Source organism: Mustela lutreola, chromosome 15 (genome assembly GCF_030435805.1).
Source record: "Mustela lutreola isolate mMusLut2 chromosome 15, mMusLut2.pri, whole genome shotgun sequence".
In the NCBI taxonomy this organism is placed as follows: Eukaryota; Metazoa; Chordata; class Mammalia; order Carnivora; family Mustelidae; genus Mustela; species Mustela lutreola.
Genome location: NC_081304.1, coordinates 42,664,885 through 42,680,914, shown reverse-complemented (window position 1 = coordinate 42,680,914; position 16,030 = coordinate 42,664,885). Strand labels below are relative to the sequence as shown.

Genomic DNA, 16,030 nt, shown 5'->3' with positions numbered 1-16,030 from the left:
GAAGAGGGCAGGTCCCACTTTCCCCACTTTTGCTCTCTGTCATTTCCGTCTCCCTGTGCACCCCGGAGCGGTAGTCATGTCCTGCCCCAGACTGCATCCTTCCTTTGTAAAGAGTTTGCTCTCCAAGAAGTTGCAGATGTACTCGGGGCCCTGAGAACCCCTCCTTGCCCACCCTCGAGGCACCCATCTAGGCCCTGTGAATTGCCACCCCATAGTTCCTATGTCCATGTGGGTCCGGCTGGGCCTTCCCTGGCTCCCGATCTCTTAAGATGGTGATTGGTTATGTAGGGCCCCTTCATAGAAGGGTGTTCCAGATGGGACAAGATCTAGAAATCCTACTTCATGGGCAGGTGAGATGAATGAACTGGGGAGGATATTTATCTTGGATGAGAGAAGATTCGGGAAGCAAATGACAGCTGCCTTCAGGTGTTTCAAGGATGACGGTGTGAAGTTGAGAGTAGGCTTATTCTGTGTAGTCTCATCAATAGTATTCCTGCAAGTAGCAGGAGTAGGGGAGTTTTGTTTAGTGTTAAAGAAGCTTCAACAAATTTTAGCTGTCCAGAAAGGCCATGCGGTGTCTTGGGAGGTGGTGAACGTTTGTCAGAGGGGCTGATGGAGGGGAGGAGCTCCAGAGAGGGATGGAAGGGTGGACTAGCCGGCCCAGCGCCCCCTCCTGGCCTTCAGTGTAGGGCTGCACCCTACAAGTGGCCTGCGCTCACAACTTCTCTCCCTTCGCTCCTAGGAGAACATCGAGCTGTCATTTGACGACTTGGAGCCCACTGTGAATGATTCCGTGGCAGCTGTGGACCAAGCCTCCCATCAGTCCCTGGTAGGAATTGTAGCGAGGGCCTGGGCTGACCCTTCCTCCCCTCGTCTGTCCCTGTCCCTCAGTAGAGCCCTCACTGCTCTGTTAGCTGCTGCTGCTTGGCCGGTCTGGCCGGGACGATGGCACTTTTTTCTCCCCTGGTGCAGTGAGAGCCTCAGCCCCTGGGTGTCCCCAGGCCCTGTCCTGTGCCTGGCTGAGCCTCACGTGTGTCTGCCAGGAGCCTGGTGTCTCCCCCTTGGTGGTGAGAGCTGGGCTGGACCCAGAGGTTAGAGTCATCCCTCCTGCTGTCCCCAAAAGATGGGTGCAGAGTGGGTGAGGAGTCTGTGCAAATAGGGAATCTGTGCCTAGCTCTAAATGGGAGCCCTCGCCCCTCACCCCTTACCCCTCCACCTTAGGGACAGGCTTTGTCACACTTTGGACAGGGATCTTGGGCACTCTGCTGCCTGGGGGCTTGGTTGGCCTGATGAGCACTTGGCATCTGCTGACTGTCTTCAGTTAGGGAGGTTTCAGAAGGCACTTTATTAGAGAACTGGTGTTCCTGCTAGGCTGCTGCTCCCATCCTCGGCTTTGACCCCTGCCTCCTCCTCCCTCTTCCCGGTGGGCAGGCCCTGCTGTGCTAACAAGGGGGTAGGGCCCAAGGGACAGTGAGTGTCCCCTGGGACTAGTACTTAAAGTGCTCAAGTTCCATGTCCCCGCTAAGGGAAGCTGACTTTTCTTTTCCTGGCATCTGGGTTCCCATGCTGGCCTCCACTGAGAGCCTTTGCCACTCCCAAGAGATGTGGGGAGTCAGTCCATGTGGCTTAGAAGGGACAGTGTATCAGAGAGTGTGTTTGGATGGGACTTGGCCATCTCTTCCCTTCTTTGCTCTCCCTATCTGAGGGACCTTGGCACCTTTGGGGACAGGAGCCCTTGGATGTGGCGTCTGCCACTCACTGTCCCATGGCTTCATTGCCTGGTCCTGCCATGCAACACCAGACCCTCTGGACCTTAGCTCCCCATCCGTCCTTGGCCACATTCTGCTTCCTCCTGCTAGTCACACTGACTCCCTCAGGCAGCCATGGGGTAGGGGGAAGATGCAGGCAACTGGGTGCAAAGAAAGGAGGAAATGGCACTTTTCTTACTTCTCTTGTTTCCCTGGTCCCCAAAGGCAGGAATGGGGTGTAAGGAAGGTTCCATCCTTGCTCAAGGAAGTCTTGGAAATGTCATGGCAAAGGCAGCTCAGACCAGATGCAGCCAAAGGCCTGGTTTGTGTGGCCCGCATGGGGTTTTTGAAATCAGAATCCTCTTAAAAGCTGGAGGGTTTACAAGGCCAGTGTTATTCTGGGACAGCAGCTGGCTGCCGCTGACAGGAGCCCTTCCCTGTGGCCGGGGACAGGTGCTCTGCCATCACCCCGACTCCGCCCATTCCTGCACTTGAGTTTCTGACCCTGCAGGAGCCCCACCTGTGCTCAAAGCCCTCCTCTCTGGGATCCTCCCTGTTTGGGGGACTAGGGCACCCCACAGCCGATGCTGGCTGACAGCTTCCTTTGGCCCATGCCCCCTGCCCGGGGCCTTCCAGACTTCATCTCCTCTCCTCCGCCTGGGAGGCGATGCCTTGGGCTCACCCATGGCCCTTGTGACTCCTGAGAGGATGAGGATGGTTCACGAGAAACCTTCAGCCTTTGGTGACTTTGGACACAATTCCTAGGCAGGAGATTGTGCTGTGGGCTTCTCTCTCTAACACAGTCCAGCTCCCTTTTCCCTCTCACTGCCCAGTGGCCCCACAGGGTGTGACCTGGGAGCGGGGTGTGTACTTATACGCATGTGTTGCAAGTTTATAGCCTGTGGTTGGGCCGGGGGCTCCTTGGGACACGGTGGCTTCTCTTCACTTCTCTGCAGGTCCGCTCGCTGGCACGCACCGACGAAGCAAGGGGCCTGCTCTGGCTGTTGGAGGAGGAGGCACTGGTACCAGGGGCCACCGAGGATGCCCTCCTGGAGCGCCTTTTCTCCTACTATGGCCCCCAGGAAGGTGACAAAAAAGGTAGGTAGCACCCCTGGAGGGCTCTTTGGCTTCCTCTTGAGGACCCACTTGTATGAATTGAGATGGTACTGCCCAGAAGGTTTCACTGAGTCCCTGGGCTTTTTCGGGGCCTGTGCCCTGATGATCTGACCCTTCCTTTTCCCACCCCCAGGCCAAAGCCCCCTCCTGCGCAGCAGCAAACCACACCATTTCCTCCTGGGCCACAGCCATGGCACCAACTGGGTTGAGTACAATGTGGCCGGCTGGCTGAGCTATACCAAACAGAACCCAGCCACCCAGAACGCCCCCCGGCTCCTGCAGGACTCCCAGAAGTAAGAACGCCACTCACCCTGCCCACGTCCCATCCCCGGAGCTGGTTCTGGGCTTCCTGGTCTCAGAGACTCACCAGCAGGGTTGATGGCCTTGGCTTCCAGAGAGGGAACAGCCAGGGCCAAGTGGTCTTGGGAGCCTGGGGGTGGCCTCCTGGAGTAGAAGTGGGATGCACCTGGTTGGACGGACCTATAGTTTGAAGTTTGAATAGCAACCCCCCCATTCTTCATAGAAGGCAGGAGTAACACACAAAACAAAATGAAACAAAACAAAAACACTTTAAAAAAATTTGTATTTATTTATTTGACAGAGAGAGACACAGCAAGAGAGGGAACACAAGCAGAGGGAGTGGGAGAGGGAGAAGCAGGCTCCCCGCTGAGCAGAGAGCCCAATGTGGGGCTCCATCCCAGGACTGTGGGATCAGGACCTGAGCCGAAGGCAGATGCTTAACTGACTGAGCCACCCAGGTGCCCCACAAAAACACTTTAAAAAATGGGGCACCTGACTTAGTCAGAAGAGCATGCCACTATTGATCCCAGGGTTATGAGTCCGAGCCCCACACTGAGTGTAGAAATTACTAAAAAAAAATAAAACAAGATACAAATAAAAACTTTAAAAGAAGGTAGGAGTAGCCTTAGAAACCCCTCAGTCCCATAAGGCCCGTCATCTATCTGTTTATCTAGCAAATAATTATTGGGCGCCTGCTCTTTTTCTTAGGTACCTGGCAGATGGCAGTAAATAAAACAAAACTCGCTGCCCAATTGGGGGCAGGGGCAGGAGGGGCAGGCAGATAACAGCCAGTAGATGTCATACACAGATTATACAGTATGGTAGAATGTTGGCCTCTAATCTCTCCTGGCACCCTGGACCTCTGGCCTCCCTGGTGATGGAGAAGAGAAGATCACACTTCTGTCCCCCTGCCCACCATGGTTTTGTCTTCTTCCTGTTTGTAGATTCCCCTCCAGTTTCTCTCTAGGGTACAGCAGCCCCAGGCCAGATAATCCATACCCCTAGCCAGGGCGATATGGGGGACTTGGGAGTGTCCTAGGAGCAGGGAAGCCGCCCTCTCCTAGTCTCTCAAAGTGACTTCTTTCCCTCCTTTGCCCTTCCACCTCTGGTAGGAAAATCATCAGCAATCTGTTTCTGGGCCGGGCGGGCAGCGCCACCGTGCTGTCGGGCTCCATTGCTGGCTTGGAGGGTGGCTCGCAGCTGGCCCTACGCCGGGCCACCAGCATGCGGAAGACCTTCACAACAGGCATGGCGGCTGTCAAGAAGAAATCACTATGCATCCAGATTAAGCTGCAGGTGGTGAGTGTGCCGGTCTAGGCCCCAGGGCCCTCTCGGGGCTCCTCTGGCCAGTCTGGGGGAGCCCTGGCTTACCCGGTACCCACTCAGCATCCCTCCCCCCAGACTTAATCGCTGCTGGTGGGTCCTCTGCTCAGTGCCACTGCCTGAGCGGCCCTCAGGCCTCGGGAGGGTGGAGTTGTCCGGGCTTGGCCTATCTCAGCCAGCGGCGGGACGCCTGCCATCCTACAAGGAGCAGAGACGCTCTCCTGGGCACCAGCCGGACCACCAGGAGCTACTGAGGCCTGTCTCTTTCCCTTTGGCAGGACGCCCTCATTGACACCATCAAGAAATCAAAGCTGCACTTTGTGCATTGCTTCCTGCCTGTAGCAGAGGGCTGGGCCGGGGAGCCCCGGTCTGCAGCCTCCCGCCGAGTCAGTAGCAGCAGTGAGCTGGACCTGCCCTCGGGAGAGCACTGTGAGGCCGGACTTCTGCAGCTGGACGTACCGCTGCTTCGTGCACAGCTCCGGGGCTCCTGCCTGCTGGACGCCATGCGCATGTACCGCCAAGGTGGGGAGGGTCCCTCTCTGCTCCTACTTCAGTCTTCCAGAGCTGCTCCCCCCCTCCCCACCTCCCACATATGACCTGCCAGGCTAGAGGGGTACTGCACCCTCCCGTCTCTGGGCTGTTCCTAGATCTCTTCTCTGGGCGGGTGGGCGGGAGCTGGCAGGGGTTCTTTCCACCCAGTCTGTTCCTTTCTCTTTTTCTTCCCACCCTGGCTGACTCCCTTCTTCCTCCTCTCCCTTCCCTTCTGTATTCCAGTCCTCTTCATCCCCTCCCCACAGGTGACTTCCACACAACCCGTTCTTCCCCTTTCTCTGCTCTGCCCACAGCAGCAGACCTGTGCCCACATAGAGCCATCCGCTTGGAGGTGCTAACCACCTCCGAGAGTGGGCTGGGCCATACTCCCCCACCCCCACCCCACCCCCACAGTGAGAAATGAGGTGCTAGATCTTTCTGAGGCACTTAAAATTCCCAAGAAAGGTCAGCCTGACCCTTTTCAGAAGGGATTGGAAAGGGTGAAAGTGACAGCTATAGCCAAGCCTTGACCAATGCGGGTTTGAGCTGTGTGGGTCCACTTAGATGCTGGCTTTGTGTAGTGCTGTGCGAGAAGTGTATTTTCTCTTCCTTCTGCCTTTCTTAATAACATTTGCTACTTTGCTGTAACAATACGGTATGTCCCACACATTGCACACAGCAATGTGTCCGACTGTTTATGTTATCAGTAAGGCTTCTGGTCAACAGGAGGTTATCAGTCGTTATATTCGGATTTTTGACTGCACAGGGGCTGGAACTTACATTGTTCAAGGGGCCACTCCTCAACATCGTTAAAATATTTATAGCAACCAGGCACCCATTCAGAACTCACCCTACACGTTCCTCAGTTAATCCTCATAATACTCATGAGATGTGGGTACCATTGCCATCTCCAGAGAAGGAGACTGAGGCTCAGAGAGGTTAACCAGCTTGTCCAAGGTCACACAGCTCACGAGTGGCAGAGCGAGATCTGACCCACACGGACCAGCTTCTGAGTTCATGCCTCTTGAGTAGGGTTTCATTTGCCTGGGAGGTTGTGGGCTGCCGGATTTCTGTCCTTGTTTCCTTTGCTAGGAGAACTGGCAGGGTCCCACCCGCCTGTAGCCAGGTCCTCTTGAGGCATCCCCATGGACACCATCACTTTTCCTTAGCATCCAAAGCCACAGATTGGGCTCCCTGCCCTGCTCAAAATAAATCATCGATCTGTCCCCACGTCTTGATATGGAGTTGGTGTTTATTATTTCAAAACCAGATTGTTACCGCTCTGAACCAAAATCAATGTGCTTTACTCAAACAAGCAGATCGATGAGGCCGGCAGCAACAGCAGGCCCCCCTCCCCTCGCCCAGCCCCCAGCCACCATCGATAGCGCTGATGATTAATTAAGATGCCAGGCGTCCAGACCTGCTATCCTGGCCCATCAATTTAATTGCAATTCAGATACAATCAATAGCTCACTTTGTCTTGGCCCCTCAGCGGCCCCCGCCTCCTGTTTCAATTATCGGGCACATGCATCAGCCTCATCTCCCAGTTGGAGGCTTTCCCGGAGCTAGCGAGGCCGGTGGAGCGGAGCGAGCCCCCGATGGGCTCTCAAGAGCCTGGGTTTGGAGTCCCTCTCTGCCTCCAGCTGCAGCCTCTGTGACCTTGAGCAAGCCCGGTCGTCCTCCTCTTCAGCCTTAGTTCCCAGGCCTGAAAGATGAGTTGGATCTGGTCTAAGACCTCTTTTCGGTTTGAAATTCTGTGAGTGTGCATGAGTGGATCTCTAGGTTCTCTCCTGTTGGTTTCGGTGCCGTCAGGTGGCTCAGGGTGACCTCCTACTGGCCACCATCCTGACCTTGTTCCAAGCCAGAAGCCATCTGATCCTTGTCCCAGCCTCAAACCTATGCAGTAGGTAGGTCTTTGCTGGAGGTAATGCTCTTCAGGAAAAGAGAATCTAGAAGTCTTCGGGTCACCTGGCATAGGGCTCAAGGTCAGGATGGGAGCAGGAAGGGCACCCTTTCTGTATCCTGCTTCAGAGGAAAAGAAGGGAGCATTTTACTGAGCACCCACATGATCCAAGCCATGCTTTCCACACATTCTCTCACTCAAACCCCGTGACTACCGTGCAGAGTAAGCAGCAGGTCCCCCTTTGAAAGATGGGGAAAGCAAGAGTCAGAGATGTTGAGTGACTTGTCCAAGGTCACACGGTGCCAAGAGCCAGGGCCAGGATTCCAACCCCAAGCCCATGTACTTTTCCTCTCAGCTACTCTCTGTGGCCTGATTTTCTTTGTGCTTGTTAAGTCCTAAAGACAGTGTTCTCTCTGGGTGTAGCAGAGTCATAGACTTGGAGGCTAGAAAGCATCTTTCTTTCCCGTGACATTCCTTCCAAGGGGGCAGCCATGTCCTCTGTTCACACACCTCACTGACAAGGCGCTTGCTTCCCTCCAAAGGAACCTGTTCCCCTTGTAGCCCTGCAGTCCCCTAGGAGGGCAGCCCGAACTGTCCTAAAGGCCCCTGTCCCTGGTCCTGCCTCTTCTCTCCCCACCCTCCTTTCCCAGGCCTGCCCCAGCCCCAGGCTCTCCACCCCAGCAGCTTCAGCCCCTTCCCATGACTGTCCTGTCCTGCGACCTGGGTGCCAGCAGCCACCTGGCATGTCAGGAGCAGGCAGGACATGGACAAGCCTGCCCTCTTTCTAGGTTACCCGGACCACATGGTGTTCTCTGAGTTCCGCCGCCGCTTCGATGTCCTGGCCCCACACCTGACCAAGAAACACGGGCGCAACTACATTGTGGTGGATGAGAGGCGGGTAGGTCTGAGAAGCCTCACCGGACCCCCTTCTTTCTGCCCAGACCCCTCCGAGCAGCTGCCTCTCATCCCCTCGAGAGCCCAGCTGCCCCTTGCTCAGGCTCCTGGTTTTGGCCACCTGGGGTCAGAACAGGGGCCCGTGGCCACCAAGCTGTGCCGGTTGGGAGAAGGTAGGCTGGGGCATGAACTGTAGGGATCGGAGAAGAGCCACCGTCATTGGAGGCCAGAGTTGGGGCTCTCCGCTCTCTAGTGAGCTCGTCATTATCTACGCAAGTCTCCCAGGGGGCAGATGTTTTGGGTGTTTGGGTGTTACCCTGGGTAGCCTCTGGGCCTTGCCTCCTGAGTCACAGACCCACATTCACAGACGCCTTGGAAACTTCTCTCCATCCAGGACCTGCCAGCGTCCTGGGCGACCTTGGTGTACATGTAGATGACCCACCCCGTAACACCCTTCTCTCTGACCCCTGACCTTTATTCCAGCCTCCCACTCACGGCTACACCCAGGACCTTGTCACCCCTGGAAATGCTTCACCTCAGAAATCTTAAATCCCAACATGGCCTCCCCTGCCCACAGCCTCCTGCCTGAGCACCTCACTTCTCTCCTCCTCTCAGGACACCTGCTCTTCGGCCCTGTTGAGACCTCTCATTTCTGGACCCCGCCGCATTTTCTCTGCTCTGTCCATTTCCTTCTGACTTTTCCACTCAGTCTTGATGCCCTGCTCCAGCCCTCCGGTCACTTGGCCCTCATCACCCTCAGCTCTCCCATGCCTCCCACAGCACCTCCCCTGCCCAACCCCCACACTGAAGGGCCAGCCTCCGGGCATCTGCACTCCTCCGTCTGGGGTTCCCAAGGGCTAGGGGAGAAAATTATACAACAGCTGGACTCGAACTCCTACCGGTTCATGGTCTCCAGCCTCAACTGGGCCCTTGACGTGGCCCAGCAAGTTTTTCATAATGGCCCATCCTTCCCCGGCCCCTGTTCCAAGCTCCTTCCCTGCAGTTCCTACCCTGCCTTCCCAGGTCGTCTGCTCAGCAGTTGACCTTGCCTCTAAATGATAATAAAATCAAGGCTCCTCTTCCTTCTGTACACTTCTCCTCCGGTGCCCTCCTGTCTCGGTGGGAGAGGTGTCCCTCCCCTCATCCAATCCCTTCCTCCTGTGCTTTGGAATCCATTCCCCGGGGCTCCACAAAAGCCCGCTCTCTCCGTGCTGTTATCTCTCTCCTGTTACTTCGGCCTCTCCTCCGCTGGGTCTTTCCTTCCAGTGGGAAGCATCCTGCAGATTAGTGGAACCTGGCCCTGACACCCTGGACCCGGTCTTCTCTTGCCCACCACCTTCCATGTTGCCAGAGCTAATGGCCACCTTACTGTGCTTCTTGGCAACATCTGACTCTCTTAACAACTCTGTTCTCTGCTGAGCTTCTTTGCTGCCACTGTTGGCTTTGCCTTTGTCCCTCTGAGCGTCCCTTCTTCTTCCTGCCCCTGAAGTAAAGGTCTCTCTCTTCCTTGAGCCGCTGTCCTTGGCCGTCTGTGCTGTCTAGTCTACAACCTCTTCCCAGCCAACCTCATTCACACCCATCGCTTCAATTACCACATATGTATTGACGACTCCCAAATCAATACCTGTAGCCCAGGCCTCTCCCCTGAACCTCAGCTGTGCATTTCTATCTGTTGCTTTCTGGACTTTTCTACCTATGTACATGTAGCATCTCAAACTCACGTGTTCGGACCACACTGATTCCATCCCCTCCCCAACCTACTCTAGCTCTTCCATTTTCTACGTTGGAGAGTGGCACCATTTTCTCTTCGGCTCCATAAGTCAGAAACCTCTGTGCAGTGTCCCTAGATTCCTCCCCCTCATCTGCCCCACCCCCTCGCACTTGCAGGTGCCAGGCACTCTCTCCTTCACGTGCCCGGCACTTCCGTCTCTCTCTTCCCTCTGGGTCACGCTCTAGCCTCCTCTCCTGTGAATCCCTCCAGTAGCTGCCTGAGGGGTCTCCATCTATTCTCCCCCCATGTGCCAGTGGGGATCCCTGGAAAATGCCAATCCGATCGTGTCCCTGCTTGACCGAACCCTCCAGGGCCTCTCAGTGCACGTGGGCTATTTTCCACCTTTCTAGTTGTGCCTTAACCGCCCTACTCCCTTCCCTCCTGAACTGCCTGGTTTCCTCAGTACGTTGTCTGCCTTGTGTGTCCATGTCTTTGCTCTTGCTTGTTCCTCTGCCCGAAATGCCCTCTCGGCGACTTTGGCTAATTCTTCCTTGTAACTGAAGACAGCACGAACTACATCTTGCCTCCTCCACGATGCCTTCCATGATCCCTTGCCTGACTTCGGTGCCTCCTCCTCTGTGTACTTCACTAATTCACTTGTCTCCCTCCCCAACAAGACAGCTTATTGCTCTCGTAGTCATCCTTACGTCCCTAAGGAACGTAGGAATCGCTACAGCCTGATTCTGTGGAAGCCCACCAAAAGCATTTGTTGAATGACTAACAGATTGTCTCAGCAGAAGCCCGGGAAGGACTCGTCCCTGGGCCAAGGAAGCCCAACGCGGAGATGGGGGAGGCCCTTGGCCTCCCTGACAGAGACCTCTCTCTGCAGGCGGTGGAGGAGCTTCTGGAGTCCTTGGACCTGGAGAAGAGCAGCTGCTGCATGGGCTTGAGCCGGGTGAGTAGTCGCTGCAGGAGGCCAAGAGGGCCCGGCCCTCACTCTCTGGTTGCCCTTATCCCAACAGCTGGCCCTCCCCTTCTGCAGCAAACTTGACTTCCCTCCCTCTGAATAACCACTCATTTGGTGCCTTGAACACCCCAGTGACGTGGGGAGGCGGAGTGTGTTGGAAGGTGGCCCTGAACTTGGCCTGAGTCCCAGTGTGGGGAGTGGGGAAGACAGAAGGGAGGAAAGCTGGACAAAGCAGGAAGGCAGCAGGCAGAGAGTTCCAGAGCCCCCGCCCCTTCCCCCCCACCCCCCCTGGGCTGCCAGGGTCCCAGAAGAGCAAGCAGGACGCCGTGAGGCTGTGCTGCCACCACCTGCCCACAAGCCCAGTTCCTCACCTGAATGGAACGTGGTGTCTAAGAGGCAGGCACGCCCGCACCCGGGTGCCAGTCTGCCACATCGCTCCACGCCAAAGGCCAGGCAAGCGTCCCTCCCACAGGCAGGAGCCCCGCTCACCTCTCGCTCCTCAGGCTGCGAGGCCTGACGGGTGGCATCCACGTATGTGCTCCCAGGGCCCGGGGTGGGAGGGAGGGCGTTTGGGAGCCCCGGAGGGGGTTCCGAACCTCTCTACCTGTCAGCAGGGAGTGGTGAGCCCAGGTTGCCGGGGCTTCATGGGGAGTGTGACGGGGACACAGATGCTCGGAAAAAAGGCCTGGTGTCGCTTGTCCGCTCTGTTCTCCCGGTTCTGTCTTCTGAGTCACAGTCCCCCCCCCCCGCCCCCCTTTGCTTTCCCATCTCCTGTCTGCATCTGTCTGCGCTGGTTTTCCCTTTTCCTTTTGGCCCTGGCAGCTCCCGGCTCTGTCATTTTCCGTTTCTTTCCTTGTTCTCTGGGTCTTCTGTGGGCTCGCTCTTTCTGTGTCATTTTTCTGGTTTTGGTCTCTTGCTGTGCCTGACTCCACGTCTCCTCATCCCGGACTTTCTGTCAGCGCGGGGGCTGCTGGCTGAGCTTCCTCCCCGGGAAGCCTGCAGTCCGAGGCTGAAGCAAAGCCTCTCGGTGTCTTGGGCGGGCTCCTGCCCCCCTTCCCCCCGCCCACAGGCTGGGCTGCTGCTGGCTAGCATGGGGGTGTCATCTCCTCCAGGGCATGTCTTGGGCAGGAGAGGGCCTGCACAGGCTGGTCCTCTTCCCAGCTACCCTCGCAGCCCCGCTGCTTCGTCCCAGGTGCCAGACCAAGGCGGGCGAGCCCCAGGGCCCACTCACGCTCGCAGAGACATTAGGGGCAAAGTGGGATGTTTGCTTACATCTGACTTGGGAGAACAATTTCAGGGCCTCTGGGCTGTGGTCGGACCAGCTGAGGAGCAGGGATTCTGTGAGCTCGTCAGATTGCTTTGGAGGACGGGGTCACAGTCTGAGCCCATGGGACCCTGAGGGTTCAGGCAGGGTGAGAGAGGATCCTGAGGGCCTCCTGGTATCGTTTGTAAAATATGTATGGATGTGTCTGTTGGGGAAGGACAGGGCCCTAAGCTTTCACCCAGTACTCAAAAGGATTCCTAACCCCACTAAGGTAGAGCTGTAGGACCCAGGCCTCAGGCTCCCCGCCCCAGCCCTGAGGCCATCTTTTCTCATCTCACCCTGAGGCAGTGAGAATGGGGGTCCACTCTCTAGCCCCTAACCCTCCGCCTCCCTTCTTCTGCCTCAGTCAGACCAGCTATGTGCCCTGACCATGAGCCCCTATGTCCGCCTCCAGGCGGGACTTGGCTATTTCCCACCCCCGGTGGAATCTCAAGGCTCAAGTAGGGCTTGAGGCCCGTGGGAGATCCTGGGCACCCAGCGCTCGAGGGCGGGGATTTGGGGAAGCAAGCGTTTGCTGACGCTGGCTTTCTCCTAGGCCAGCCCCAGGGGACCAGGTTTCTGTGGAGTCGCCAGAGGCAAACCTTTCTCAGCAAAAAGTGTAGGCCTTCTCTCCACTTCTCCCCTGAAGGGAGGCCTGGGGGTACTGTACAGACTGGTTCTGAGTATTTCCCGTGCTCTTTGACCCACAGAAGGGAATTTTCTGTGTTCTGGGCAAGGCAGAGGTGGGCACATGCCTAGGTGTCCCTTTGCCCTCTGTGAGGATCCCAGAGTCTTCGCTCACCAGTGTATTTTCCCCCCTCTTTTTCTCTTAGTAGGGAACACTTTACCCAGCCCCAGTTCTGAGCACCAGAGGGAGAGGAAATGCTGGCTCTGGGGGCGCCCAGCTGGTTCCTCTCCTGTCTGTCCTCCAGCCCCCAAACCTGTAGGACAGGTCCCTTGATTGGGCTGGCCCCCACCCACCCCCCCTGGCGTTTTCATGAGCTGAAACCTGGGTGTGTGTGTGGGGGTGGGATGCTGGCACATGAAAGAGGAGGCTGTCTGAGAGGAGACCGAGTGGGGGGGGGCCCACCCTTTCTCTGCACACGGCTTCTGGACCTTTCTCTCCTTACACGCTTTCACCACCATCTACTTGGCCTGATCCCAGGCAGCTGGCACCTGCGGTTGGGCCCTTCAGTGGGCTCTGGGCACGGGGGCCGGACATTGTTGCTGGCAGTCCTGGGGGAAGGAAACCTGGGGGAAGAGGATGTTGCTGAGGGCTGTCCTGTCCCCATTTGACTGTGGCTGCTTTATTTCCTTCTTGCCCCAGATACAGATACCTTCCCTTTGCCCTCCCTCTCCTTTTATCTCTCTTTGAAGTTAGATTTCCCACCTTCCTCCTCCTCTTCCGGAAAAACCTCCCCAGGCCCGGCCTGGCCCTCTTCCCTTAGCCTTCCTGGGGCCTCTCCTTGCTCCTTCCCTCCTCTCTTGTTCCCTTGGATCTTCAGGTTCTTCCCTGGGGGCAGAGGGCCACCTCCCAGGCCTGCTGGTGTCCTGCGCCCCCAGCCCATCTCCCGCCTCCATCTGGCCTGCTTCCCCACAGGTGTTCTTCCGGGCAGGCACGTTGGCTCGGCTGGAGGAGCAGCGGGACGAACAAACCAGCAGAAACCTAACCCTGTTCCAGGCGGCCTGCAGGGGCTACCTGGCCCGCCAGCACTTCAAGAAGAAAAAGGTGCTGTTTCTGGGGTATCTCCATCCCACTCCCCGGCCTAGACAGCGAAGCGGAGTTCCTGGGGTGGGGGTGGGGGTTCAAGGGAAGGTGCTGGAGCAGAGGCTGGTCTTGGGTCCACAAGTTATTGTCACCTGGGGGAGATGAAGCAGGGCCCTCTAGGGCCACCATGCCCGGGGCCAGGGTGGGGGATGGGCAGCTCCTTGGTGCCAGCGAGCCTGCTGGTTCTACACAGCACGGTCATGGGGCGGGGGTGGGGGGCAGCGGCTAGGCGAAGGTGGGCTCTGGCTCCTAGGCTGCTCCATGAAGATTAAGGAGCTGTGTCAGCGACTCCTTTTCTTATTAGCAAGTCCATAAAACAGCCAGCACCACCGCCTCTTGTGTTTCAGCAAGATTAGGTTTTATAGCACATCCAGGCCAGGGTGCTGGAAATAATCAGGCAGCAAATAAAGCAGATGAAATTATTCCTAATGACGCCAGAGCGGTTAGTGCCCAGTGCGGTGCTCCCAGGGCCGAGCTCTCGGCTGCCCACTCTCTGAGGGCTGGGGAGAGGCTGGGAGTGGGCGTTGGGGGGTGCAGGGAGTGTTCAAACCGGGGTTAAGGGGGCCAGAGGAGCGGCCCTGTGGCTGCGCTGGTGATGGGCGGGGGGAGGGGCCATCCTGGCTGGGCTTGGGACTGAGAGCTGTGCTGTGCGCCACTGTCACCCCAACTTAGATCCAGGACCTGGCCATTCGCTGTGTGCAGAAGAACATTAAGAAGAACAAAGGGGTGAAGGACTGGGCCTGGTGGAAACTCTTTACCACCGTGCGGCCCCTCATCGAGGTACAGCTGTCCGAGGAACAGATCCGGAACAAAGACGTACGTAACGGCTTGGGAAGGGCCAAGTCGATGGAGAAGGACTAGTTCATCCATGTGGGCAGAAAGTCTTGCCAGCTCGACCTGGGCTCCCAAGTACTCTTTATTTAGTCCAGAGAGCCGATGTCCTTGAACGATGCCCGTCAAACAGAAGGCATCCCTCTGGAGCGCTGGCTAAGCCGCTGGGTAGCCTCTTGGTATAAAATCTCAGGCATCCTCAGCATCTGGGGAGGGGTCTAGGATCAGAGCCCCTGGGAGGCAGGGGCTCCCTCCCTATTCCCCATGTCCTGGCAGGAACTTCACCAGCCTCATTTACCCCCACGGTGCAGATTCCAGGCCCCAACCTCTTACAGAGCCTCTGGCTCAGTCTGCCCTCTTCCCTACACCCCAGGAGGAGATCCAGCAGCTGCGGAACAAGCTTGAGAAGGTGGAGAAGGAGCGGAACGAGCTTCGGCTCAACAATGACCGGCTGGAGACCCGGGTCAGTGATTCCCAGGGCCAGGCCGACTGGCCCACCCATGCAGGGTGCCAGGTCCAGGAGCCCCCCCCCCCCCAGGGTTCTAGCTGAGTGAGGCAGGCATTTCAACTGGTGGCGACTCCCTCCCCCCGACTCCAGATCTCAGAGCTGACATCGGAGCTGACTGATGAACGTAACACAGGAGAGTCCGCCTCCCAGCTGCTGGACGCCGAGGCCGCGGAGAGGCTCCGAGCCGAGAAGGAGATGAAGGAGCTGCAGGTGAGGACAAGGCCGGGGTGGAGAGCGCCGTGCTAGCTGCCACCGCGCTCTGGCGTCCATCTGCTCCCCCCTGGGAACGGGTGGCCCGGCAGTCCTATCTGCCCGGGGTAAGCACGTGCCCGTGGTCTGCATGGCTTGGGGCCTTGGCTGGGCCTGGGTGAGGGGCTGGGCTGGCAGCCTCACAGGCTTCCCTTCCGCAGACCCAGTACGATGCGCTGAAGAAGCAGATGGAGGTGATGGAGATGGAGGTGATGGAGGCCCGCCTCATCCGGGCAGCAGAGATCAACGGGGAGGTGGACGATGATGACACGGGTGGGTCTGAGGCCCGAGGAGCTCAGGGGGGCCTGAACAGCAGCCCCCAGACAGCCCCAGCCCTGGCCTGTCTCCCTCCTGGAGCTGGGCCAAGGCTACAGAAATAGACAAGAGTTGAGGTGCCAGCAAACGCAAGGGAATATCGTGGAGGCCTGCGAGAGCCATGATAAGGACAGGGTCCGAGGGCCATGGTCTGCGGGTCCCTGGGATGGGACAGCACACAGCCACACACCCTCTCTAGTCTTTCCCTGGCTTGGGGGGAAGCCATCATTCCAGAGACCTTCCTGAGTCCCTCTGGCTAATGCCACCTGCTGCCCCTCCCCGTCCTGTCCTTCTCCCCCTCCACCCCTTGTCCAGGACTCTCAGCAGCCCAGTCCTCTCTTGTCGGCCCCACCCTCACAGGCGGTGAGTGGCGCCTGAAGTACGAGCGAGCTGTGCGGGAGGTGGACTTCACCAAGAAGCGGCTCCAGCAGGAGTTCGAGGACAAGCTGGAGGTGGAGCAGCAGAACAAGAGGCAGCTGGAGAGGCGGGTGAGGCTGGTGGAAGGATTGGAGGCCACGGGCCCTGGAGGGGCGTGGTGCCCTGGGAGCACCCAGGAGGGGTTG

The 16,030-nt window shown here is 57.6% G+C and overlaps 1 protein-coding gene across 14 annotated transcripts in view; it reads left to right on the top strand.

Moving 5' to 3' along the window:
- MYO18A (myosin XVIIIA) overlaps positions 1-16,030 on the top strand; it is a 94,002-nt gene that overhangs the window by 56,072 nt on the left and 21,900 nt on the right. For all 14 annotated transcript variants that reach the window (XM_059149910.1, XM_059149909.1, XM_059149911.1 and 11 more), the window contains 13 exons: positions 743-829; positions 2,705-2,846; positions 2,998-3,157; positions 4,277-4,463; positions 4,766-5,009; positions 7,710-7,819; positions 10,416-10,481; positions 13,397-13,525; positions 14,237-14,380; positions 14,769-14,858; positions 14,994-15,113; positions 15,314-15,425; positions 15,828-15,955. In XM_059149910.1, coding sequence (XP_059005893.1) covers positions 743-829; positions 2,705-2,846; positions 2,998-3,157; positions 4,277-4,463; positions 4,766-5,009; positions 7,710-7,819; positions 10,416-10,481; positions 13,397-13,525; positions 14,237-14,380; positions 14,769-14,858; positions 14,994-15,113; positions 15,314-15,425; positions 15,828-15,955 — 1,719 coding nt within the window. The remainder of the gene's footprint in view (positions 1-742; positions 830-2,704; positions 2,847-2,997; positions 3,158-4,276; positions 4,464-4,765; positions 5,010-7,709; positions 7,820-10,415; positions 10,482-13,396; positions 13,526-14,236; positions 14,381-14,768; positions 14,859-14,993; positions 15,114-15,313; positions 15,426-15,827; positions 15,956-16,030) is intronic.